The sequence below is a fragment of the Merops nubicus genome, unplaced genomic scaffold, assembly GCF_000691845.1.
Source record: "Merops nubicus isolate BGI_N331 unplaced genomic scaffold, ASM69184v1 scaffold18422, whole genome shotgun sequence".
NCBI classification, from domain to species: domain Eukaryota; kingdom Metazoa; phylum Chordata; class Aves; order Coraciiformes; family Meropidae; genus Merops; species Merops nubicus.
In genome coordinates, this window is record NW_008595821.1 from 1 (window position 1) to 24955 (window position 24955).

Sequence of the window (24955 nt, forward strand, 5' to 3'; positions counted from 1 at the left end):
TTTATGTTAGTTTCCTTATATCACTAGGACAGGTCAGACCAGCTGAATTAGTGAATTACTAAAGCTGAAGTGGACATTTCCAGTTTGAAGTGAAACAGGTTTAGATTTACAGGGATTTTCCCAATGATTTCAGTGGTAGCTGGCTTGACTCTCTAAGTGCTCCTGCTAATTAGTTACTACTCATGTCCTATACAGATACATTAATCATGTCAAGCTTTGTTATTGTCCATAATAACACAGTTATGCTAGCAGAGGTCCAAACATTAGGACAATTTCCTTTTTACCATGCAAAATTTCTTGGAAGTGGCTGAACTCAAATCCTTTAAAAGATCCCTTGAGAAGGGTGTGATTTTGAGCAAGCTGGGTGTCCAGTTGTGAGTATAAAGCAGCTGAATGGCTTTGCACGTGCTGTTTCTGTCACACCTGCAGCAATATGGTATCAGCAGAAAGCTGGTGTGGATGTGAAGTCAGTGCTCAGGGCAAGAGGGACCATCAGCTAGTACTCATGGTGTCTGCAATAGCATCGTGATGCAGAGGTGGCCCTGGAACCTGTGATTGCTCAGTAGCTCCCAGGGTCCTGCCTTTGGTCCAGAGCAAATCAGGGAAGCAGCAGAGCCATCTGCAATAGCTTCTTTGCCATTAACCGTTTCACAGGTTTTCCCCGAGCAGCACAGCTCAAAAGCACACACACACATCCTCTTTTTTTTTTTTTTTTCCTAAAGAAGCTTAAGAAACTTGTTTTCCTTCAAAAGAAACAGAGATTCAAACTATTAACCCAGCATTTATCAGCATCCTCTAGTACAGTACTCTTCCACCCCTGGAATCCCATTTCTGTTGGGCCCCTCCCTGCTGGGTGCCAGCTCAAACTCTTCCCATCAGGTTTGAGGTAGTTAGTCATGCACAGGCCTAAGTCCTTAGGCTTGCTGCCAGGTCAGCCCTTTCTGCCGCTGAACCAAGAACGTGGGAAAAAAAATCCCAACAGTTATAAAACATCAGTAGCAGAGGAGAACAGTAGGCAGTTCATCCATGTGTCATCCACACAACTTTTGCAGCCTCATACCTTAAGGTAATTTCTTCCAGAGATAGCTCCACCTCCTGTGGGTGGTGGGTGCTCTGTCTGCTCCTTTACAGGAGATGTGCTGTGAGTGGTTGCGTGGTCTCAGCTGCTCCAGATTGCTAACAGTCCTTAAGTAGCATTTTAGGGCCGTGCTTAAGGTAGCAAAGCCCATTTGCTAGCCTGATTTGGTTTTGAGGCTCCCTCACCAGCTCAGGATTAAGGTAGCTCCCCTCTATAGCTAGCTTGTTCCTGTCACTTCAGTGCTGAGCCACGCTTAGTTAAGCTTGGCTGCAGAGCTGACCTGAGCAGGGTTTGTTTGCTGTACCCTGCTGCTTGTGCATGGCCCTCTCTGTGTCCGTCAGTGGGGCTTACTGAGCCTCACGCCGGCTTCCTGCATGGAGAATAACTATGCCCCATTCCCCACAGATGGATAAATGATGAGGGGATGCTCTGGCAGCATTTCCACCCAGTGACATTTGCCCTGAAGTGTTAGCAAGTAAAACATAGCTCCATGTTTATGGCTGTTATCCCGTCTCTTTCCAAATATTTTCTTTTGTAGACTAAACAAACAACCTACTTGGACTACTAAATACTACTTGGAAGCTCATGGTTTCAAGGGCCTTGTTTCTGCTGCTGTGCTCTGCAATGTCTCCAACTTGTTTACATATGTGTTTAAGTGAAGGGCTCAACAGCTGACAACTGCTGTCTACTTCATATGTTTACTGTGTTTTACCATAAACAATTCTACTGATACAATGCAAGCTGTTTGTTTTTAACTGCTTTACACTGTTGATTCTTCTCCTGTAGTTTTGCTGCATAGCCAGATATTTACACACTTTGTGTGCTGGTAACTTGCTCTTTGACAGTATCTTGTATTATTTAATTTCTACACATTTCTCTAAATTGTCAAGTTCATGTAAAGCCTAATTTGGTCCATCAAAATACTTGTGCTCTGCACATTTCCTCCTGTTAAACTAATGCTTGGATGAAGCCAGCTCAAGAGAAGAAAATTTAGACGAAATTATAAGAATTTCATGTTTGGGTTATTCCAGAAGAAACTCCAGCATATCAGAACTTCTTCTTCATGTATTTTTTGTTTCATTTCTCTTATGTTTTCCTTATTCTAGTCGAACATGAGTTAGTGAGCTGCTAGGAGGTTGAGGAAGACTATAAAGCATATTAAACTATCCGTTTTCATAGTTGTGCCTGCCAAAGTTTTATACCAGTAGATTAGGTTATTAGTACATTTTATAGCAGTTAGCATTTTATTGCCAGTGATCATATGCTGTGTCACCCTTGCTATTGTAACAACTCTTTAATGTCAGATGATCCATTGTTTTCAGTCATATGGGAGGAAAAATACATCAGCTTATACACTGAGCATGCCATAAGTGCATGCTACCTGCCTTGTGTGCTGTCGGAATGGTAAGGAAGAACTTCCTGGAATCTAGAAAGGGCAAATGGCAATAGCACTTGGAAATCTGCCAGTGGGGGCTGATTTTCCTTAAGAAAAGCTTGTGCACATTTTTAGTGAGTTCTGGTGAAATACCTTGTGGGACTCCTCAGTAGCCATGATTACATACTGTGCTGGTTTTGGCTGGGATAATTTTCTTCCTAGTAGCTGGTATGGGGCTGTGGTTTATATTTGTGCTGAAAACAGAGCTGATAGCACAGGGATGTTTTAGTTACTGGTGAGCAGTGCTGGCACAGAGCCAAGGCCTTTTCTGCTCCTCACAGCACCCCACCAGCAAGCAGGCTAGGGGTGCACAAGAAACTGGGAGGGGACACAGCAGGGACAGCTGACCCCAACTGACCAGAGGGATATTCCATAACGTGTGATGTCATGCTCAGCAATAAAACTGGGGGAAGAAGGAGGAGGAAGGGGGGAGGTTCAGAGTTATGGTGTTTGTCTTCCCGAGTAACTGTTCCATGTGATGGAGCCCGGCTCTCCTGGAGATGGCTGAGCACCTGCCTGCCAGTTGGGAGTGGTGAATGACTTCTTTGTTTTGCTTTGCTTGTGTGTGGCTTCTGCTTTACCTGTTAAACTGTCTTTATCTTAACCCATGAATTTTCTCACTTTTATTCTTCTGTTTCTCTCCCCAGTCCCACTGCAGGTGGGAGGAGTGAGTGAGTGGCCATGTGGTGCAATACAGTTGTGAAATACAGCTTCTCTGATCACGCTGGTCTCTTAACTGGAATGAGAAGTCAGATTAAGTGCCTCTTTGTATCTAAAGTCTTTAAAATTAATTAATTCCCTAGCAACACACTAGCTGCACATGCATTTTGGATTGAGATATCACCCATCTATTGACATATTAGGGCAAATAAAATTATCTTAAAAATAGGAGTATTATATCTTGCATTTTTGTTTGTTCAATGGGTGAAACTTTTAGTACAATATTTTAAAATCTCTTGTCCAAACATTAAGCTATTATATTCTTTAACAACCTTTTTTTTTTTTTTTTTTTTTTTTCCTTATGTCCTGCTCACTCTTTGAATATCCTGTTTCAAGGATTGAAAGCACACACAGAGTTCTCCAGACCAGCGTGGTGAGTTTGCAGCTGCAGGAGGCTGGGCTGTTGCAGTAAGTTTCTAAGTCTGTCAATGGTCTGTTGCATAATTTTGACCAAGTCAAGGTTTTGATGAGTTGGTCACTGAGTGACCTCTTCTTTTCTGCTCAGATACCTCTGATCAAAAATCTCTTAAAAATAAAATAACATTTTAGGTGGCTGAGCATGGATGTGCAATGCACACTGTTCTGGTTCAGACCAGTATGGTGCCAGAAGCAGATGCACATGGTGATATGTTATCTATGGGACAGCAATGTGGCCTTGTGGCCAAGCGGGCCAGTGGGGTGGATTGATAAAAGTGTGCCCAGCAGGTCTATTGAGGTTCTCCTCCCCCTATCCTTTGTCCTGGTGACACCACACCTGGAATACTGTACCTAGTTTTGGGCTCCCCAATTCAAGAAAGACAGGGATATACAAGGAAGATTAAGGGACTTGAACACCTCTCCTATGAAGAAAGAATGAGAGAACTGGGACTGTTCGGTCTTGGGAAGAAAAGGCTGAGAGAGGTTCTTATTAATGTCTATAAATATCTGATGAGTGGGTGTCGAGAGGAAGGAACATGAGGAGAAATTTCTTTACTGTGAGGGTGACAGAGCACTGGAACAAGCTGCACAACGGAGATGTTGTGGAGTCTCCTTTTCTGGAGAGTTTCAAACCCTGCCTGGATACGTTCCTGTGTGGCCTGCCCTTGGAGAACCTGCTCTGGCAGGGGGGTTGGACTAGATGATCTCTAGATGTCCCTTCCAACCCCTAACATTCTATGATTCTATGATTCTATTAGGTAAGAACATAGCAGGTATATATGATACTTCTCTATGATGAGGAGCAGCTGGAACTGGAGTTGTTTATTCTTGAGAAAAGGAAGAAAAGGGGGGATCCTACTTTCTACAGCTGCCTGAAAGGAGGTTGTAATGAGGTGGGGGTCAGTTTCTTCTCCCAGGTAACAAATGATAGGATGAGAAGTGGCCTCAAGTTGCACCCAGGAGGTTTAGATAGGATATTAGGAAAAATTTCTTCACCAAAAGGGGTTGTCAAGTGTTGGAACAGTCTGCCTATGGAAGTGGTGGAGTCACTATCCCTGGAGGTATTTAAAAGATGTGTAGATGTGGTGCTTAGGGACATGGTTTAGTGGTGGACTTGGCAGTGTTAGGTTGACAGTTCAACTTGGTAATCTTAATAATTCTATGATTCCAAGAATTGGCAACGTTGTCTGTTTTGAACCAGGTTGCTTGTGCACTGCACTGTAGTCCTCAGAGTCTGGAAACACCAATTTGCATATTGCATATTTGGTTTGCAGGTAGAGACAAGTGAGAGCGTGTATTGGTCCGTGGCCCCATTTCATTCCTTGCACCAGGACACGTTTCAACAACCATGTTATGCCCACAGATGGGCCTAGGAAGATATTTTAGTTTGTGTTATTTGCAAAGTCTTGTTAAGTGTGATGTACTAAATATTAAAAAATGCCATCAATGTTTGCATCAGAACCTAGATTTTTTTTGTAAAAGAATTTGGTTTCTGATTTCATGTAAAGCTTGCATGGCTTGAAAAGTCTAACGTCAGAATTCTTTGTTGACATTATTTTATTGAAGCATGGATCTTTAGCTTGGTTCACCATAAAGTGAAACATTTTATTTATGATAATAGACAGTTTAGGGCTATAGGGGCATTATAACGTTGCTGGTGTAGATACAACTTTATCAGAAGATACAAACATGACCCGCAATAGAAACAAACACCAAAGAGAACACCATGAAACGTTCACAGTTTACAAATCACTTCATTACTACAGACACCAAATGGCAGTTACTGTAAGTAAATCAGTTGCAGAGAACTGACTACATTTAGACAGGGAATTAGGAACTTCTGTTTGGGGCTTTATCCACAGCTCCTTAGTAGAAAAAAGTTTAATGTCAAGCATTCTTTTTTTTTTTATCCACAAAACAATGCTAGCCAACAGACATATCAAAGAATAAGACTGAAGGATATCAATGCCTTTACAACTACTTTTGCAATTATCATCTTGATTAGGCAATTTGATTTTTTTTAACACGTTTTATCAGAAGGTAAATAGCCCAAAAGTCAGCAGCAAAAATATTACAACAACAAAACAAGTAAATACAGAGCCAATGTGTCATGTTGTAGAAGAGAATACAAAGAGGACAAACAATGATAACTTAATCATAGAAAATGACACAGAGCTGAAGTACAGCGCACTTAAATAGCTATGTGACAAAGAATGCTAACTTCTGTACTTAGTACGTAGGGGGTTTTAAACATAAAATCTGAAAAGTCTTTGTGCTTTAACTTTTTTTCCTGTTAAACAGAATTAGTTGCTTACTTCCAATACTGCCACTGTAACTGATATTACAACAGATCACAATTTTCACAGACACATCAACATTAAAACATTTACCTATGAGAAAATAAGTCACTTCTCATTAGTTCACAGTGTGAAAAAGTGGTGTACACTCTGTCTTGAGAAAGGCTTTCAGTTATTCATCAAGCCAGTTGCAGAAAAGTCCTGATACCAGACGCGGTGCTAGATTTAAAGAATGGAAAGCAACAGATCACATGTTGGGAGGAAAAAAATAAATTTCTCATTTCTTCATGGATATCGTCTAAGTGACCTTCGTCTTCTGTTGTAGAAATGCCTGAGCCCATGTTGCCGTGAAAAATTCATCATGTAATTTTGTTTGCGAGTGCTGTTAAAATCAAAGGTAGAGAGAGTGTCAGTTTCTTTCCTATGTACTTTAAACTCTTTCAGAGCAGTGAACTAGTGGGACAGATTCTTCTTTGTCCTTGTGTGACCTTTTGAGCCTGTGTAAAGTGGTGTCAAGCTCACCCTTTGTACAACAGCAAGGCAACTGAGAATCTGTCCCACTTTGCTTTTATTTACAGTTCGTTATCTTAGGGAAAGGTTAAGAGCTTTCAGCTAATGAAAACGTGCTGCCTAAGGCCAGATTCACTAAAGCTGTATGCACTTCATACCCTCTCAATACAGGGCATTTCTCTGCAGTCGTTTTGTGTTCCAGTTATTCTTCTCTCTTTGATCATTAACTGCTTTACCTTGAGAACAGAAGAAGAGCTTTAGTCCACTTCAGTATTTTCCACTTTTACCATATAGGAAGTGAAGTACAACACTTTTATACAGCCTAAATGTTTCCCTCCTCTAGAACACACCCATCCAAAATTCAAGGAACATCTGGGAAATGTGTCTTCAGGTCTGGGAGGAGATCAGGCAAGAGACAGCCTGACTGTAGCCTAATTGAAGAAGGGTCACTTGTTTGGAAGACCCATCTAGAGGACAAGACCCCTCCCAACTAAGTTAAGTTTCTACTTCTCCCACTGAGGGAAGAAAGAACCATGAGAGGGCAGCAGTGGACAAGACAGCTGTCTGGGACTTTGGTACCTGCAACCTATCTGACTCTTAAGGGCTGGATTCCATCTTCGGTTTCCAAATTTCAGCAGCTTTGGAAATGGAGCTATAACATCTGTGGTTCATCCATGCAAATCTGCTTACAGCCTATGCAGACTTGTATACTCCCTGGGGAGAACTACATGAGCCGCACCACAGATCCTCTACGTGTTACTGCCCCAGCTGGGGACTGCAGAGCAGCCACAGAGCTTTATCTGGCTGTGCCTTTTCCTGGTCCATTCACATACGTATCCAACCCCCTAATGTGTGCACACAACTACAGGTATACGTAGATCTACAACCAATCTGCATTCAGAGTTACATGAGAAATAAAAGTTGTGTGTATTCTGAAGTTCTGATATAGGATGTCTTCTCTCAGACCTACAACTTGCAGAGTACTTGGCAAGGTGTTTAAATTGGCTGAGACATTGACATTAGAGAGAGTAACTTGCATGCTGCACTGTAGAGTCCCCGGGTGTGGAAAAGATGTCTTGTTTAGACAACTACTTTTAAAAATAAAAATAGTATCACATACTGCTGCCAGACTCTAGCTTGTACAACCACCTGACCCCCCTTTTTCCCCATGGAAAAGTGGCATACAAGATATTCCTAGAGATGCAGTCAGTGGATGCAGTTTCTTAAAGAGATTGGAGCACAGCATTAACCGTGAAGTCCTCAAAGACAACTCAGTGTGTTGAAGGAGCTTCACCCAGGAGGAACTGCTAGTGACTGCATGGCCAAATTTTCTTTTGATTTTCCAGGGAAAAGCTGTAGTGAATCTGCACAGCCTTGGGCTAATTTCCGACTCCCTCTCCTAACCCTCCTTGCCTACTTAGGACCTTGCGCTTTCTAGATTCATCTTGCAGTGGGAGAGGGATGCCTGGCCAATGCATCTCTACTCCAAGTGACTGGATATTATCAGGACCCTCCGAAACAAGAAGTCTATGAGATTTTAAAGGTGATCCTTGAGGTAAAGGCCTGCAGTAGGCATTACAGTCAACATATCTCCCATTTGTGGGTGAAAGGCAGGTTTTCGCTTGTGAGTTTTCTCTGTAAGTAAGAAGTAAATACTCATACTGTAATCAGTCATACTTTTCTCTCTAGTGCATAAGCTTATTTTTAGTGAATGTGGCCCTTAGGAAAAGGAATAATTGCATGCTTTGCAAAATACATATGATCTTCCAGAGGCAAAGATAGCTTTTGCTATAGTATGCTAATTTCTTCTAAAAAAATCTGTAAAAAAAAAATTATGCCCTTTCAACAGCTGATCTAGAACATGATTGACTAAACTGAATAAAAGCAATGGTGTTAAAGTCTAGGCAATGTACACAGAAGAATGAAACAACGTGTAACTCCTGGTGTCAAGGAAAGCAAAGAGATCTACACTTGGCACAACATTTGGCCCTCTCACAGTAAGACAGAGCTCTAGAGCATTTGGGAATTGAGAGAGGGCTTTATGTTTGAGGTTGACATGCCCTGATTTTCACCTATCTTCCTCAGGTGAAAAGAAAAGGACTATGCTGATTTGTAAGAGCTTTGTGTGAGAGAGTGACATCCGTGAGTTCATGTAGTTTTAATGACACTTGGCAGCTGAAATTCAAAGAAGCGTGGACAATCAGTCTTTATTCTGGTCCTGTAGTCATCTCAGTGGAACATCACCCCTACCCCAGTGCTGAGTGCCTCATTGACGAAGGCAGGAGGGAAATCATGACCCTGAACCCACTCCTGAAAGTGGCTGCCATTGGTCATGAGGCTTGAAGGAGGTCTTAGCCCTGCCTTCCCTGTAATTCTTATCACCTGGGAGGTGGATAATTACTTAGGCACAGGGCCTTCAAGGTGACATCCCACCTCTCACGAGAGTATCCTAACCATGAAGTGAGGGTGGAGCACTTGTCTGCTGGGAGAAGGCTGTTCTGGAGCCAAAACACAGGAAACAGGCGTTTGGGAGAAAGCACAGCCCAATTTTGAGTGGCCTTGCTCTAGGTACATGGAGTGAAACAGAGTCTGTCAATGCTTTTGGCTGAAAATTGCCCTTTCTGGACAATTTAGGACTGAGTTAAGTTTAGGAGTGAGCTCGGCTTTGCAAGGCTCAGCTTGGGCAAGACTTGGACAGCTGGGGCACATGCCAAGCTACAGGCCTTGGCCCAGGGACCTTTGTGTTCCCTAATCTCCCTCCTGCCTTTGGTCTGCTCACATTCAGCAACAGCTCAGCAGTGACTTCAGGACTCATTTTGGACACTGCTAGGTGCATCTGGCCTCTTCCCCTTCCAATGCCCAACCAATCTGTATCTGGCCTTAATGTTCTGATGAAGTTGTTTAAAACAATGGCCAACAGAAAAAAAAAAAAAAAAAAAAAAAAAAGAAAAAGAAAGAATTGAAAAAAGGAACAAAGGGTTACCTAATAATTTTAAAAAAAGGTTTATTTTTATGTATATAATTTTGGTTTGTTATTTTATAAGATGATCAAGAATTTACAAACCTCCATATATTTGTCTTACACTGAATATTAGAGCAGTGCAGTGTGTTAAAAGTAAGAGAAATCTAAATTTTCAAGAACTAAATACTTGTTTTTTTTACTTAACATTGACATGGTTCAAACTTGTCCTTAACAACGTCTGATATAGACTTTCCAACTAGTGTTTGGATGCCACATAAAAACTTCATGCCTGCTACAGAAAATGGCATGATTTTCAGACTTCCTATAGGTAAATATGTATACACTGTGTATTGTAGTATTTTATCATAATATGTAGTAGATATAGTCTGATATCCACAAAATCAGAGTAGATCTGTACTTATTTTTATGAATTAATTTTATTTATTGGCAGGAGGTAAGCACTGTATAGGAGAGATCAGTATTTCTTTATAAGAACACAATCAGCTTTATATAGTATAGTTTGCAGGACTACGTATGCATTTCTTGCATTTGGTGGATTTAAGAATGTCTTCAATAGTATTAATAACAAGTCTAATTTGTATTTCACAGACTGGTAAAAGGCTTTATCATACCTTTCCTGTTGTTTGCTTGTTTGGAGCACTGAAAATGTGCCAGGCGGCATCAAGCTGTATTAGGAGAAGACCCTCCCGTCCATAAAGAAGGGTCTTTATGGGGAACTTTTGTTTAGGTAGCAGTGGCAACTTGAAAACTGCTTTGCAACTGTGTGATGGACTGGTTAGCATCTGCTGAGCCTTCTGACCATCAGTGGATCAGAAAAGTACACATCCAAAATATTGTCTGTGTATTGCTGATGGATCTAACAGCAAAACCCCGCAATTTATAGGAGCAACTGCTGCATAGTCTGTTCAACAGTTTTGAGTGCACTATTGAAAAATAAATAGAAGATAATACTGCTCCAGTTTATGTAGGAAACCATGAACAACTTTCCAGTGAAGTCAATGAAGTTTTACTAGTTAGATGAAAACAATATGCAGCCAATATAGGAGAACAAAATTCTGTCTAGGGAATGTTCAGTAAATAGCTACAGTAAAGCAGTTTATGAGAAGCAATCACTATGCATGACTTTAGTCTTTAATAGAGTATAGTGGCTATTATATGTTTCCTAAAGAACCGCTTGAACTACAAGTCTGTAATTCATAATTTATGAAAACAGAATGTAGCCAAATGGAATGAAAAATACATGGTAAAAAACCTCAGTATATACTAACATCATTTATTATTCCTTTGGTTTTATTTTTAATTGACAGGGCACAAGAGGAACCAAATAGAAAAATAAACATTTGCATAACAAAATGAAACATGAACAAAGCCTTAGCAAACAACAAAGGCATGTCTCTCAGGACTAGGCTTGGGGTAAATTTTGAGGCTGAATTACAAATGCTTTGTTAGGAGGGTACTGTAATGAAAAAAGTGATGTGCTCTAACTGAAGTCCTGTTGGCTCATACCAATGACAAATGTCCTTAGGCTCCAGTGAGGTCAAAAGTTGAACCCAGAGCTCAGTAACTATGTTGCTTAGTGGTATGTATTAACTGCAACAGCACAAATCAGCAGTTGCAAGAAACCAAAGAACTACCTGGGAGACACTTGCCATTGGTCTAAGGGACACGTGTGGCTATGTCACCATGCAGATTCACTGACATACACTGCTGGCTGTGGCTTCAGCTCTGTGGTCATTAATGATGGAAAAAAGTGGGAGTTCCCCTTTGGAGCTGAGAGGCAGCCCATGCAACATGCTGGGTGCCCTCCAATGGCTGGTCTCATTGCACAGCAGGAGAAGGAGAAGTCCTCACCTCAGCCTCACTGAAATTCCCACTGTGGTACAGAGTGAGCTGCAGAACACTTTCAGCTCTTTAACTTCCCCCTGTGCTCCCTGAGGAAGAGCTGCAGGATCAGGGCCCTCAAGATGTGTCCTATGTGGCACATTGCAGAGAGTACAAATGATTCTCTACCAACCCATCACTGACAAAACTTTGTGAAAGACCTGTAGCTGTAACAGAAATATACATTTGATATTGATTCAGGGAAAGTACTTACCTTATTCTAGTGTAAAACCAATGACAGCAAACAATGAAATACAACACAAGTTAGAAAATGCCTTTCAATGCATGCAGCACTGTGATTAGTCATAAAACCCTGATGAGGTTTAGAGGCAATATAGGACTTTTCATCTCTTTTAAAAATAAAAATTGAAAAAATTATTTCCTGATATTTCAAATCAATATTTATATTTCTATTTTCTATAAAATTCAGCATGCACTTTGTAGAAACATAATAAAAAGTCATAAAAGCACAGACTGCATCATATTAAATTTGGCATAAATGTTGTGAATATCCAGATAATTACCTAATGTTTGAACTATTTATGTTCTTTATTATAAATATGTTGATACTTTAGTTTAAATGCATTTTTCAAATTGTTGTTTTTTACTAAAAAAATGAGGCAGATGCAAATGATTTTCCACATGAGCACTTGTTAGAGCTAGAGTATATAATTTGTATTTTAGTGTTGCAACATAAGGATAAACATACTTTGAATCAAATGTAACACAAGTTCTCACTAAATCATTTGTGCCAAAAATGTAAGAATATCTTGACAATGAAGAGCATGGAGCGATGGCTATGGAGGGATTCTTTCTGGTACCCAACAGTTAACTGTAAACTAGTAGGTGGGGATAGTATTTCTTGCATTCCTTGCACAATTCAACTTTCTTTGAATCATGTCACAGGTTTTGGGGTGCAGAGAAAGCAACATCAGACCTTTAGTGTTCAGCTTATTATTATGCTTTGGTTCTCAATACCTTTGACCAGAATTGAGATTATGAGAGGTCAATAAGGGCCTACCCTTTACACAAAAACGACAGTTCCAAATGCACATGCACGTGTGTGGTGTCTGTGCAGCAGACAGGCTGAGAGCTGTGCTTCCAGAGAAAATGTGCAAATGAAATGAAGAGTTGGACATGGGCTCTTCTTAGGGCAGAAGTACAGGGGCACAGAAAAACATTCTTCCTTAAGTCTGTGGTAAAACGCCTTTTTATCCTAAGGAGAGCCACATGGAACGTGAGAGTTGTGTCCAAAGCTTTCTTTACAAGTGGGGAGAAAAAGTGCTGCACTAATAAGGCATAGTTCACACTGGCTTTAAAATGGACTGGACAATTCCACGGCTAGTATAACCTCCCCACCACAGGACAGACATGAAATGTTGTTAAAATAACTTGGCAAGTGGTTAGTTGGCAAGATCAATTTAACGTATTTCAGCTGTTCAAAAGAGGTGCTCAATCTGAGCACCCTTTGCAGCTGCATCACAGTCCTAACAATACTGCTTTTAAATATAATTTAATCAAAAGTGGAATGATTTTAGGCAACATACAAAACCATCCATCTTCGGCCTTTCTTTTATCACTGCAGGTATTGTGCATGCATTACATTAGCTGCAGGTTAATTTCCCCCCCCCCGCCCCAGCAAACTATCTTGGGACCAAAAAGGAAACAAAGCAATCGACCCTGAGCACATTTGCTGGTGAGAGGACGATGGCCCTTGACTCAGAAATCAATTGGACTGACAGAGTGTCATGACCCTAGTGGTGCAGCAGCTCTAGGTGGTATCCGCTCTATGACTTGGCAGTTGGACCTGTGACAGAATTAATTACAAATCTTTAGATTGCTGAGAAGAGTTGAGCCATGAAAGCAGATATTCACAGATTTGTCCCTGGGGTGAGCACCATAAGGAGGAGCAGGGACATTCCCCATGTTGGATGGGTAAATAAAATCAAGAATATCCTTGGTTGTGCTACCAGCTCTCCCTGCTGGTGTGTGCTTTCCCTGCTTGTGCTTTTACTCCAGCCCTTTGCTCAAGGAAAGCAAGGCTCACTTGCCCACGGGCTGAGGAAGAGCTGGCACAGCACCTAGATGTGCACCTCGAGGTGCAGGCAGCCAAGCCAAAATCTAGGGCATTTGGGAAAATCAGATCTCTTTGTTAGCCCACAGGGTAGTGGAAGAAATACAAGAGGAGGTGTGTGGAAAGCCAGGAATTCCTGTGTCCCAAACCACACCTCACAGTATAGCTCTGCTTCTTGCTGTAGTACCTCACAGGCTGGAGGCTTGCCTTTTGCTTCAGTGTGGGTACACAAGCAAACATGAAAATCTAGGACTTAAACCAGGGCCAGTGAGGATCATTTTAATTGTGCCCAGAGAAATGTACGAAGTCTCATTCAGGTGGGTGTTGGAGTGCAGGGTAACTCATTAGAGGACCAAGCACAGACTGTTAGGCACAGACCATCAACAAGCCCTGTAGCCAGAGATGTTCATGGCTTTGTGAGACAAGGTCAGAGTACCAACAGGAATTAGTCCCAGTATGGGAGGCACTGATGTTTCCTAAAATATTCCAGCTTTGGGATGAATAAGCCAGGCAGAAGCCTCCTGACTCCCCAATGACTCCCTGTAGAATTAATGGGGGGAGGTAATTACAGCACAGTAATGAATGGTTTTAATTTAGGCCATGCCTCTCCTCGGTCATGTCAGAGAGCCCTGTGGTAGCTATCAGCTACAGCAGAGCTTTCCTCTGCCAATCTCAGGGGGAGGGTAGAGGGATGCTGCCTCCTCGCCTCTGTCTGGAGTGCTGCCTGGGCAGGGTGGCTTGCTCTCCCCAGGTGCAGGCAGGGTTTCTGTGCCCTTCATGGGAAAATGAACTAATATTAACAAGTAAAGCTAAGTCCTATCCCTAGAATTCATAGTATGAGTCCTGGTAGCCCTGGTGTGTGCAAGATGATCCAAAGTTAGTGCTAACAAACACTGATGCAGGCTCCTTGCTATATGTCTGGAAGCACTCCATAGCAGTAGTAACAGAATGTCTCCATCATTTTACAGATGAAGAAACTGAAGCGCTGGAGGTAAAGTGACAAGTGTGAGGTGGCTGAGTGAAACAGCAGAGCTAAAGGAAAACCTGGGTGAAAGCATCTGTCAACAAGGAACACTGTGCCTCTGTTCAGAAAGCCTTCCAAAGGCTTTATCAAACCCTTTGCGGGTTACTTGAAAATAACACTTAAGAGACTTAGAGAATATTTTGATTAATTGGAAGGTGCAGATGGAACTTAAACGAAACGGAGGAGTTGAAACCTCCTGCCAGGTCTGAGCCCATGTTGGCATAAGAAACAGCATGTAATTCTGCCTTTCCTGAGAGCAGCATGTCTCATGTGTTGTAGTTAGCAGGGACAGGAACTCCGCCTCTGGCCTTTGGGAAATATGCTGCCGTGGCACTGCATTTCACAGCTCTTGGTAAGGGAGAAGTCTGTCTGGTTTGGTCTGTCTTCCTCTGTGGGTTGTACCAGGTATCACTTGGTGGAAACTGTCTCTAGACTGATATTTTGGCCAATATTCAGAAAAGCCTTAAGGCTCTTTAACAACAGAAAAAGAGAAGAAGGGAGAAGGCACTGTCTGCCCATCTGGTTCCTTTTCTAGGCAAGACATGAAGACTGGCTATAGCATTTCTATTGCTGCCTCCATTCTAGTATAACATCTCATATGACTGACTTGATACCACTCAGCTTGTGTGTCTAGTGTACAGCCTGGCAGATCTCATTGTCAAGGAAGTTCTCCGTATTTCAGCTTAAGAATGACTTTTTAAAGATCTGTTCTATTCCTACTTAAACTCCTAATTCAATGCTTGGATTGATGGGTAATATTATGCTTTTTTTTTTTTTCTGACCTGATTTTTTCTTGTTAGTTTTTTAATTACAAAGTAGAAAGACATGAGAATGTTTCAGAACTACCAGTCCCCTTTTCCATGGTGTCCTAAACACTGTGAATCTCCTACAGGCTCATACTCTTCCATATCTTTCCTGATGCAGCAGTGTGGAGCCATTGATTAACTAAGCCAGGAATCACATTTGTCCCTCTGTTCCTTCAAGTTTTATGCTTGATGTTATGGAAGCAGAGCCCAGCAAGGTGTGTAAAAGCAGCAGAGCGTGTACAGTACTCAGTGCTGAGACCAGTTTGGTTTGGGGTTGATATGAGTGCCATGCAAGCTGGTGCTTCTCGGTGAAAAGAAGAACAGGGCTAACTAGCAATCCGATAATTCACTTTACTACTGTTACAAAACATTACTTGCAGCGTCTCTGCTAATTCAGAAACCTCATGGTTATAATTACACAGTCTAGAGGTTATCCAAGCCTAATTTCTTCATTGCTGGTTTTTAAATTGTTCAAGAAAAGGAACGTTTGAACCTATCTATGGAGCAGGCACGCCTCTCTCTGCCAACCACAGTCAGCGATGAGTTCCCGCCCGTGAAGCCACTAGCATTTCACTTCTACTGGAACTAAATTGTTAGAGAAAAAGCAGGTCATCTCTTCGTGACATAACACAGGAAAAACGGGTTAGCTGCCAGAGAAACCCATCTCAAGAATGGGAGAATCATGAGGGTGCAGGCACTTTACTCGGTAAAATCTTGACAAGGGGATGAATATAGAGCTTGGCCCATAGGAACCTGATATAGTGAACCCTGTTTCTGAACAGTATACTTCTTACTAAAAAAAGGAAATGAATAAGGCATTAGTTGCTAATGTAAATTTTTCAGAGGCACAACAACATTACTCTGTGCAAAGAGCAATACATCAGACTCTTTCGTCTCTTCAAAAGGATATAAATCAGCCTTACATGGCAGCACCGGGTTGAACAGGAATATCCTGTCTCATGTCCCAGCACAACAGGTCTTTCGCAGTCACTGCTGCGTTACAGGACCACACCGGTACTGGTGGTGATAAAGCCCCACTTTCCCTCTTGTGTTTTTCCACAATGCACAACACATACCCCTGCTGTGCCACTTATTTTGTGGCCGTCTTAGCTGCTGATGGTTGCAGTCAGGACAGAGCATTAGCAAAGAGGGATTCTCAAAGGTTTCCCTGGGCCAGAACTGTTCTTACTGAGCGTAACACTCATGCCATGCTGGAGGAATTTCAGTGCTTTCTGAGATGGGGTGGGATGAGGTGAAGCTGATACTCACAGGACGACTTCTACGTGGTCCAAAGCCCACTGATCATGACCTGTTCCACTGTGACGGGGCTGCCACCAGCGCAGTAAGACTCCTTTCATTCGTGCCTCCCTGTCATCACAAAGGCAAGAGCTTGTGAGAGCTCCAGACTACAGGTGGTTTGCACATCCCTACCTACCCCTCAACAGGAACTGAGAGCAAAGTCCAAGTGTTATTTCTAAATCTCTGAAAATGAATACACCGTACATGTAAAACATTTAATGGTGAAAAATGCATACAGATACGGAAGAATTTTTTTCCCTCTCATATCTTTAAAACAACTATTCTTTTTTTCTTCCAAGTACATTGAAAAACCCTAGGCTGGAGTTTTGTAATCAGCCTTCCTCTTAAATTTTATTCTTTGTTTACCCTCTCATCAACTTTTTTTTTTTCCCCTACAGTGATGCAAGGATAGATTCTTTCTTAGCAGAAATATATCTTGTGCACTTAGAGGTAATGAAACGTGATGGGTTACTCACAGGGGAACATTATAAGACACTCTTTGGGCTTGTATAAAGTCCTTTGGCTGATGCTGTGCAATTACTTGCCATGTAATTCCATTATTTACACTGTATTGGAGGAGCACTGCCTTGTCTACAGTGTTAGGATCACTCAGATTGGTATTGCAACTGTCTGTTTGTGAAATGCTTCCAATTTGCAAAACAAACATGATTTTGCTGTAAAACACACAGAGAAAAGGTATTTTCAATATGCAAAAAGTATTCAAACAGGAACAATAGCATTTCCAGGTTTTTTGCAGTTACCTTATTAAAACTTTGAGCATTCTTAAGAACCATTACTTCTAACAGATAAAATAAACTTACATCTCTAAAACACACCTTTTCTTTCAAAGTCATAGATGACTATTTATAACATATATATGTATGGAGGCAATAGATCAAATTTTACAATGTATCTGCACAAAAGCAAGATACACAATATAAACATGCAAATGAGTATATGAAAAGCTAAAAAAGGGCAAATAAAGGTTGAATACAATGAAGTGCCTAAAAGATTTATCTTATTCTACCTGGGTGTTCAAATAAGAAAGGAAGAGCCTGATTTATATCTGGCCCATTTGCCAATTCATCCTGTTTCTAATCTTGCTTTAGACAGCTAAATACAAACCAGTCCAGAAAGCTGTCACTCTGTTAAGAGCCAGCACAGGCTGGTTGCATTTGTTTTTCCATGGCCAAAGAGGCTCAATAGATGAAAAAGTACTCCTGTTCATTGCCAGGTGGATATAATTCTGTTTGACAACCAAAACATGAAAATGAGTCTGTAATCACTAATAGTGTCTTAGTCATAACTGCCGTGGAGGCACATACAAACACGGGATTTGTCTTATCAGATCAGGCACTGGTCCAGGCAGTCTGGTGTCCAGCCTTTGCCAATGGCTTCATTGTCAGTGCTGGCTTACTAGACAGTGCTTTGTTGGGCATGACGAAAACATCTGACCTTTTCATCTGACATCGCTTCCTCACTCTCTATCTCCCAAGTGGAAGTCACAAAACATTTTTCCAACCCTGATGTTTATCCGCCAGCCACATCTGACTGCATGGTACAGCCAGGTCACTCCATCCTTGTCAGTACTGGCCCACACGGCTGCACATACATATGAAGAGTTTCCCTTCTCATGAGCTTCTGGAAGAGCATTTTAGGCTCAAAATATTACCTTGCTCGTGTGAGATCCAGAGGCTTAGTCACAGCTTGTCGTATTTGACATCCATTAAAATAGAGTGAATCTCCATGGGCGTAGGGTGCCAGCTGTCCACATCCATTCCCTATCGCTCCCCCCTGAATGGTTTCCCAGTTTATTTCAGTGACTCTTTCAGATTCAAAATTATCTTTAATATAGCTAGGGAGGTCATGGCTGGAAACAGAGCAGTCATCACCTAGAAATGACACAACAAAATTATAAACCAAACCAAAGTTAGAAAAATTGAGAAATTTTGAGTTCCAGCTCATTGTAATTCCATTCAACATTGTGGCCCAATACACAGTGTGACTACAGGCTGAGTACATTTCAGGAGTTCCATTAATAATGTTCACGTTGCTGTACAACATTCATTTTTAGAAAACTGAGGCTGTGAGGCTTATTTTTTACAGCAGTATAACTTCAAGAACTTCAATACAGTTTCTCTTATTTTGCATTGATGCCAATATGAGAAACCTCAAATTGCCTGTTGAAGGGAAATGCGTCTAAAACAGGGAAGGGATCCAATCTTATAAAGTTATGAGACTTTCTCCTGGAAGACATTAAACACTGGCCTCACTCCCACAGAGCATTTATAATTTAACGAGGGCACACGGGTACCATTAAGCATGTGCATAGCTGCACTGAGGGATGATGTCCTGATGGGACATGAAACTGAGTCCCTTGCAGGTGCCAGTCACCAGCATCTGGATCCCATGTACACAACCCCTGGGAGTTGGTGCACCCTTGAAAGGAGTACAGGGGTGGAAGCCATTTCTGGGTAAGCAGGACCCATGTTCTACCTTCAGTGAAGGCTGAATGGGCTTTACATACAGTGGCAGACAGGAGAGGCCACTAACTCAATCCAGAAGGAGTAAAGAGCTGTTAATCTGCAGCTCTGTCAAATGATTAACTTAGAATTTGTTATTCAGGCATTCCAGTGATGAATTTAGACATGATCTATCACTCTGCCTTTTTTGTTTAATTTTGAGCTAGATTAGATTGTAGCAGATGTATAAGAAAATGAAGTAATGAAACCTTTGTATCCTTCATCACAAATGCAAATAGCTCCAGTTGTGCAATATCCATGGCCACTGCAGAGCTTAGGACATGCTTCCCCGATGTACACGTGGTCGATTGCCCAGCTTTGTTTTTCTAGTTCTTCCCCCTTCTGAATCCACCTGAACTGAGTTGCACTGCAAATATCAAAATCCAAACACCTTATTATGGTATCTACCAGTTAAACACATTGATACAGTGATGAATGAATACATCAGCAACAGATGTGATGAAAAATGTTATATGGAGGGACTGTGACTTCAATAACTGAATGGGTGGCTGCTGCATCGTTGACAGTAGCCACTTCTGTTAACAAAAAGCTTCCTGAAAAACATTAATTATGTATCAGATGTAAACCCAGCAATAAAGAAGCATTTTTAATTCACCAGTTGTTCCAAGTGAACCGTGCCAGCAAGGCAGCTGACATTTTATATGTCCACAGCGAGCTGACCTTTCAGTAACCTACCTGGATGAGACATGATCAGGCAGCTGGATAGTTATTCTTCTCCACATGGAGCTGTTGACAGAGTTATAGATGGTAGCTTCATGGAACTGAAAGGGGGAGCAGCCAATGCTATTAGATGAGGATGGAAGACAGTGTGTCTGGACAAGTTGCCATGAGTCTGTCCTGTAGGGAAAAAAAAAAAAAAAAATTTTATAATAACACAAAAAAAAAGTTTTAGAATAACTGAAATAAAAATGAAAGGGAAACAAGTAATTTCTAAGGGTCGTGGCATTGCCTGTCTTACTAAACAAACTCAGCAATATTGATTGTCAGCAATAGTTTCCATGCTCTATAGCCACAAATGGACAAGAGATCAGAGGCTGAAGCACTGATGCAGCCAAGAAGGGCTTTCCAGCACCACATTTGAGTGCTTGAAACCCTTGGTGGTGGTACACACAGTGGAGTCCAACACAGAGCTCTTCTGGGCTAGTATGAGAGAAGGATTTATTTAGGGGTTTGCTCCTTAGTCTCTCCCTTACAGTGTTCAGAAGAGTCCCAACAGAATTTGCTCCATGATCACCCACAGTAATTTGAGCAAAGAATATATCTTTGCCTCTACAAATTGTAATGCACTACTCTACTAGGGTACAGGAAACAGTGTTATTGTTTTCTAGTTAAAGACCAATTTGGAGTTAAGTAACTCCCACTTCATTACAGTTAATCCTAAATATATAGTCTGGTATCATACTATAACAACAATTTCCTGTGAATGTGGTTTTCTGCAAGCACATTTTTAACAGAAGCATGCTCATGACTAACTGCAATCTCACTGCCATCAATCTGTCAACATCTGGGATAAATTATAAAAAGAATTTATGGTAGTTACATAGACAAATCCCAGTGCTTGCACACAGGCCTTGTGTTCATATCCTGTTACAAGATGAATAGCAAAGTAATTGCTTTAATAAATAAAAGCTCTTTAGATTTTTAACATCATACTGTATTTTTGTTTAGGTCTCTGAATTCTGCTGTCATTTACCTGGCATCCTTCGTATACTCCAGCATCACAGAGTGGAGATCCCCACAAGAAGTTGCCTCACAGCCAACCACGATCTATAGCACAAATAAAATTGTCTGCTATACGAGGTCAGGTAGGCATTTAATGTGATATATAACGAAGCCTTGTTCTCCTTTTTTTTTTTTTCTTTATGGAGTATATAAAAGGGAATGCAAACAGATCTTGGACAAAGTTTGGAAAACAAAAGACAGTACTTCAGGTACTACTTAATGAATTTTACTTCATTGCTACTGTTATTTTCCAACAGAATCGTAACACTGTTATTGAAGTTCAAATTAAATATCTAAACAAACATTGTTTCTGAAACACAAAGATATGTGTTTCAGAATATGAAGCATTTCAGCATGTGAAGTACCTATCTATGTATTAATTATCTATGAAACATATAATCCCTAATGCTAAACATGTTGGTATAAACATCAAGTAAATCAAATTTAAGAACAGAATTATTCTTAATATTTAAAATAAACATATTTGTGTCACATAAGAGAGGAAAGATTGCAGTACCCAATGTACAGTACGGAACAAATAAGAAAAAGTGAAATTTTGAGAGCTTCATAACCAAATATCAGCCATGCACTAGAGCTGAGTTCCTAGCTTAGAAAAGAAATCTTTGCTGTGACCAGTGAAGAAAAGGGAGGAGAGAGTCAGGAGAGAAAAACTTTGCAGTGAGAGTTGGAGAGCTTAAATGCCAATGGTCTTATCATAATTTTGGCCTTAAATTAGAGAAAAAAGATCATAGGCTGAGTAAAATAAGCAGCTTGAGGAAGTCTGGGCATTCAGTAGTAAAGAGCATGTCAGACTACCCTTTTATATAATTTCTTCAAAGGTGGCATGCTGCATGAGCGGGGGAAGCAGTGCTTTAGGGATTATGTTAGACAGTCGGTATAAAATAGGCAGCAATGTTGAGAAAAGGTGAAAAATACTGATTTGTGAAAGATGGAAAATTCTGGAACTGTCTTGTTAAACATGAAAAAAAAGCATAACAGGAAAAAGGATGGCTGTTCTGATAACCCTGCTTTCATATTTGCTCCTGCCTTATTTAAGACATAGTGCTTGGGGAAGGGCCTAGAACGTTTCGGTAACACTGAATGTTACCATTGGCCCTGTTCAGAAATCTACCTTTAAACAAAGTAAAATATTCAGAAATGTTTCTCTGATTATTTAGTTCATTTGCTATGACACAAGTAAGTAGAAGGGGTACTTCTGGTACTTCTATGTGAGCACTTTTGCATTTTCCATATGCCACTCTTCTCCAGCCTGCTTCCACCTTCCCTTTTCTGCTTGTTCATGAGTTTGGGGAAAATGGCATATTCTGCATGCTGTGTATTCTCACCTTAGAAAATAATTCCTACTGTATCTAATGGTTCAGTTATTTCAAGGAAAAGGGATTAGACTTCCCTCTCAATAACCCCCAAAACATACAGATAGTTAGAATAATTTGACATTTAACCTTCATACAACCATTGTGGTTCCTATTTTACCTTCATTTCTGAGAATTTTCTTTAAAATTCTAGTACAAAGTCATTATTAATTATTCATCCAATTGGGCATCCTAGCTGAAAGAAGAATAATTTCTGGATACACATTAGATGGTTTTTCATCACATACTTTACACTGGAGAGAGAGAACATTTCTTACTTTAAACTGCATCATGTATCCTGGCTGTATAATGAGCTCCCTGGAGGACAGGATGTTGTGTGTTTTGTCCTTTTTCTTATTTGGCCAGTAGAGATGGAATGATGGATTTCCACAGAACCCTGCAGTCCTGACTGCATTAGGGTAAAAGCTCCAGTTTTCTTCATGAGAGGTGCCTTCTATTAAGATGAGTTAAATACAGTTACTGCATTGTCTCAGCAAACATCAAAGCTTAGTAATGAATCTACAGAATCACTAGACAGAGTACTTTAGTGATATAAACACTAAATTTATGCTATCTGTCCTGACACACAGCAGGTAAGCAACTAACAGACGTAATAAAAACATCAGCTCCAGAGAAGTAACTAAAATGTTTAAATAATAATACTTTTAAAAAAGAAGATTAAATAAAACTTTACTAACAGGAATTTAAATGAAATTAGTTGGATTGAAATAAATTATTTGCCTTTCTTACAGGTGTACACATATATATACACACACATATATATCTGAATGTACATGTAAATATGTATATATTTATATACAATGCACATGTATATTACAAACCACTATTAGCAGCATGAAGAAGAGCATATGAATGGCATTAGTCTACAAAATGAAAAATTTGCAGTCGAAAAAAAAGTGAGTGCAACCTTACAGAGCTTATTTTAGATAAGGTCATGCCAGACAGCAGATTAGCTCTCCCACCCCGTCTTACCATCATCAAAGGTATCCACCAGCTGGCTGGGGTTGATCTCTGCTCCTCCAATCAGGATGTTATCCAGCGCCCACTGGGCCCGGTCGGGGCCTGGGACCGCCACCCCGTTGCTGATGGTGAAAGGCTGCCACCAGCGCAGGCGGGTGGTGTTGGTCAGGGCGTGCTCGGGGAGGAGGATGTAGTCGTGCCTGACCGAGATGTACTTTTGGTAATCCATCTCATGAAGCAAGGTCCAGGATATCCCTAGAATGAAATGATACAAGTTTAGCATATATAAAAAAAGCGTACGGTAGGATCTTCTAAAAGAATAGAAGATGATAAGAGGAAATAAAAAATAATAGCAATGGTTTTCTGATAGACAAATCTTAACTTCTAAGGCTAGCTGGCAACTGTTACTCATCGCAGGAGTAATCTTGCAATTGTATAAAGGAATCAAATTGGCTGGAAGCAACTGATTACTGAAATCAGGCAGGAGGATTTTGGAAAACTCCTGAGCAACAGATGGAAATCTTAGATGGAGAAAAACTTCCCAAGGACAAAAATAACATTACAATTAAAAATTATCTTACTATTTTGGACCTCTCTGACAACTTCTCAGATATTTGTGGTGCTGGAATATAAAACAAGGCTGTAACTTTGTAACAAAGCTGAAAATACAGGATGTACTTGCCTCCATCGATGGAATAGTCCAGCAGCACTCCTTCCTTTCTGCAAGTTGGTCTGTGACATGTTGTCATGTTGTTTTCACTCCCAATTCTTCCCCAGTACTGTAGAAACCTAAGAGTAAATTAGGTTTACATCTGTTAGAGATCTGCACAAATTGAGGTTTGCTTTCTGTTAGCAGATGTGCTGAAAATGTTTTAAACGGCAGCATTTTAAAGCAAGTAACATTGATGTACAAGTAAGACAAAGGTTTCCAAAAAACATTGCCTAGTCATTCTCATGGGAAACTCACGAAATTCTGTGAAGTCCTGCCCCTAGGAAGGACTAACCCCTTGCAGTGGTACTAGCTAGGGACTGACTGGCTGGGGGCTGCTTTGCTAACAGTTCCCTGGGAGTCCTGGTGGAAAGGGAGCTTAATATGAGTTAATAAGTGCCCTTATATCAAGGGACAAAAAAGAGTTTGATAAACTGAGCAAAGTCAGTGGAAGCCACTGAAATGGTTGGGACTGGAGTATGCACCCTATGAGAGGAGGCTAGGTCTGGTTCATCCTGAAAAAGATGCGTGGGATTGAGAGACAGTGGTCATACATTGGAAAATGGGACGTTTCAGCTAAATACAATGGGGGAAAAAAAATCATGGGGGTAACTCAACACTGGAACAAGCTGTCTAGAGAGACTGTGGGATCTCTGTCCTTGGAGGTTTTTCAAGACAAAGCCCTGAGCAACCCAATCTGAATTCAGTTTTGACTTGGCTTTGAGCAAGAAGTTGGACTAGAGACTCCCTGAGACCTCTTCCTTCCTGAAAGGTTGTGTGATTCAGTGAATTCTTGCTGAATTGCAGAAGTGAGAGTGTGTGGCTTCATTAAAGCCATACAGTCAAGGGAAATGATGCTGAAGTCTTCTATGTCATGTCCTTAGCTTGTCTAAACTGATGCAATTCCATTGCTCTCCAGTTACATCATCCTTTTCTACAGCACGTGAGTGGAGTGGGCCTTGCAGGAACATCCAAGAGAGGACAACCGACAGAGGTTATGTTCTGAACCCAGTGGAAGACACAACTTGTGCCCCCAGCAGTGGAGCCACCAATGGCCAGCGATGATATCTCATCTCTTTGCAGGACAGGCCTTCCTGGGGAAG

General features: G+C 41.0%; 1 protein-coding gene across 1 annotated transcript in view; it reads right to left on the bottom strand.

Moving 5' to 3' along the window:
* Nucleotides 1-5189: 5189 nt before the first annotated feature.
* Nucleotides 5190-24955, bottom strand: part of RELN (reelin) — a gene marked incomplete at its 5' end in the record, with an annotated part of 111570 nt that continues 91804 nt past the window's right edge. The window contains 11 exons of the mRNA XM_008936202.1: nt 5190-6329; nt 11536-11541; nt 16495-16593; nt 17001-17198; nt 18197-18416; nt 19256-19413; nt 19743-19904; nt 20761-20834; nt 22441-22616; nt 23156-23398; nt 23826-23932. Of these exons, the coding sequence (XP_008934450.1) occupies nt 6233-6329; nt 11536-11541; nt 16495-16593; nt 17001-17198; nt 18197-18416; nt 19256-19413; nt 19743-19904; nt 20761-20834; nt 22441-22616; nt 23156-23398; nt 23826-23932 (1540 nt within the window). The remainder of the gene's footprint in view (nt 6330-11535; nt 11542-16494; nt 16594-17000; nt 17199-18196; nt 18417-19255; nt 19414-19742; nt 19905-20760; nt 20835-22440; nt 22617-23155; nt 23399-23825; nt 23933-24955) is intronic.